The 1501-nt window shown below is 40.0% G+C and overlaps 1 protein-coding gene across 1 annotated transcript; it reads left to right on the top strand.

The window, feature by feature from the left end:
- The first annotated feature begins 649 nt into the window (after positions 1 to 649).
- On the top strand, positions 650 to 1213 carry LOC148790531 (uncharacterized). Its single transcript, XM_088892336.1, has one exon. The coding sequence runs from the start codon at positions 650 to 652 to the stop codon at positions 1211 to 1213; it is 564 nt and encodes a 187-aa protein (XP_088748462.1).
- The last annotated feature ends 288 nt before the right edge of the window (positions 1214 to 1501 follow it).

Raw genomic sequence — 1501 nt, 5'->3', positions numbered from 1 at the left:
GATTTAAGTTGGGATAGTGAGCCTGCCTACATGAATAGCATACTAGCAATCACAATAGAACATGACGAGTCAGATGGTAAACCATGGTTCTATGACATCAAAAATTTCTTAGAGCACCAAACATTTTCATAAGGGGCAGATTCCAAATTGAGAAGAACTATAACCAGGCTAGCAAGGCATTTCATCATAGCAGGAGGGGTATTATATCGAAGGTCCCTGAGATTACCTTGGTTGAGATGTTTACATGAAGAATAAGCACAAAGAAAGATGGAAGAGGTACATGGTGGCATATGTGGCCCTCACATGAATGGGCATGTGTTGGCCAAAAAGTTGCTCTGAATGTGATTTTATTGGATGATAATGGATGAGGATTGTTGTCGACATGTGCAAAGATGTCAAGCTTGTCAAGTCTTTGATCGAAAGATAAATGCACCTCCCTTAGATATGGAGGTGGGTAGAAGCAATGTCCATAGCCCGCCCAACAATGACCAAGACAGTTCAATTCATCAAGAGCAACATCATTTCCAGATATGGAGCACCTTGCGAGATCATCTCAAATAACGGAAAGAATTTCGTTGGAAAGGAAGTCACTGCCATTTGCGATCATTTCAAGATTAAGCAGTTGCGTTCATCCCCTTATTGACCTCAAATGAATGGAGTAGTAGAGGCTGCAAACAAGAACATTGAAAAAATTCTGAAGATGTCTCTTACCTACAAGTCTTGGCAAGACATGTTACTATATGCTCTCTTGGCTTATCGCACGTTAGCCAGGACATCAACTGGGGCAACACCATATTCTTTAGTGTATGGCATGGAGGCAGTCCTACTAGTAGAAGTGGAAGTGCCATCTTTGTGTGTGATACTAGAGTCAGAGATCCTAGAGACAGATTGGGTCCAAGAATGTTATGAGCAATTGGCATTCTTAGATGAAGCATGGCTAAGAGCTATGGCCCATACTCAAGCCTATCAAAGGCGAGTGGCACGTGCATTCAACAAGAGGGTACGGCCTCGAGATGTGCAGTCGGGCGAATTAGTGCTTAGAAGAACTATTCCGAATCAGCCAGAAACAAGGGGCAAATTCACTCCCACCTATGAAGGTCCTTACATTGTTAAAAAGAGGTTATTTGGAGGAGCATTAATGCTTAGCAGAATGGATGATGAAGACCTCCCAAAGCCAATCAACTTAGATCAAGTGACAAAGTACTATGCTTAAATTGTAATTCATTCCATTTTTATCAATGAAATGAAGGGAGGCCATCTTTGGTCATTTTCTGTTACCATTCCTTTTGTCCAATACATTTATAATAATTCACTAGTTAGACAGTTGAGCTTAGTGACATTTTCCTTGAATGTCCCAATATTTGGATACTAGCAGTCCTCGAAGGTAATGCAAAATAAAAGAAAAAGAGATGAAGGAATTAAAGGAAGTAAAGAAGAAAAAAAAAAGAGGAAGAAGAAGAAGAAAAGAAGCAAAGAGAAAAAGAAAAGATTATGAAGGAAA

Source organism: Nelumbo nucifera, chromosome 7 (genome assembly GCF_055504915.1).
Source record: "Nelumbo nucifera cultivar China Antique chromosome 7, China Antique-T2T, whole genome shotgun sequence".
In the NCBI taxonomy this organism is placed as follows: Eukaryota; Viridiplantae; Streptophyta; class Magnoliopsida; order Proteales; family Nelumbonaceae; genus Nelumbo; species Nelumbo nucifera.
Note: the sequence above shows the minus strand (reverse complement) of the source record. Positions and strands in the feature narration are given on the sequence as shown.

Bases quoted from the DNA above. Each gene is read 5' to 3' on its own strand.
- LOC148790531 (XM_088892336.1), top strand. From the start codon at position 650: ATGAATGGAGTAGTAGAGGCTGCAAACAAGAACATTGAAAAAATTCTG.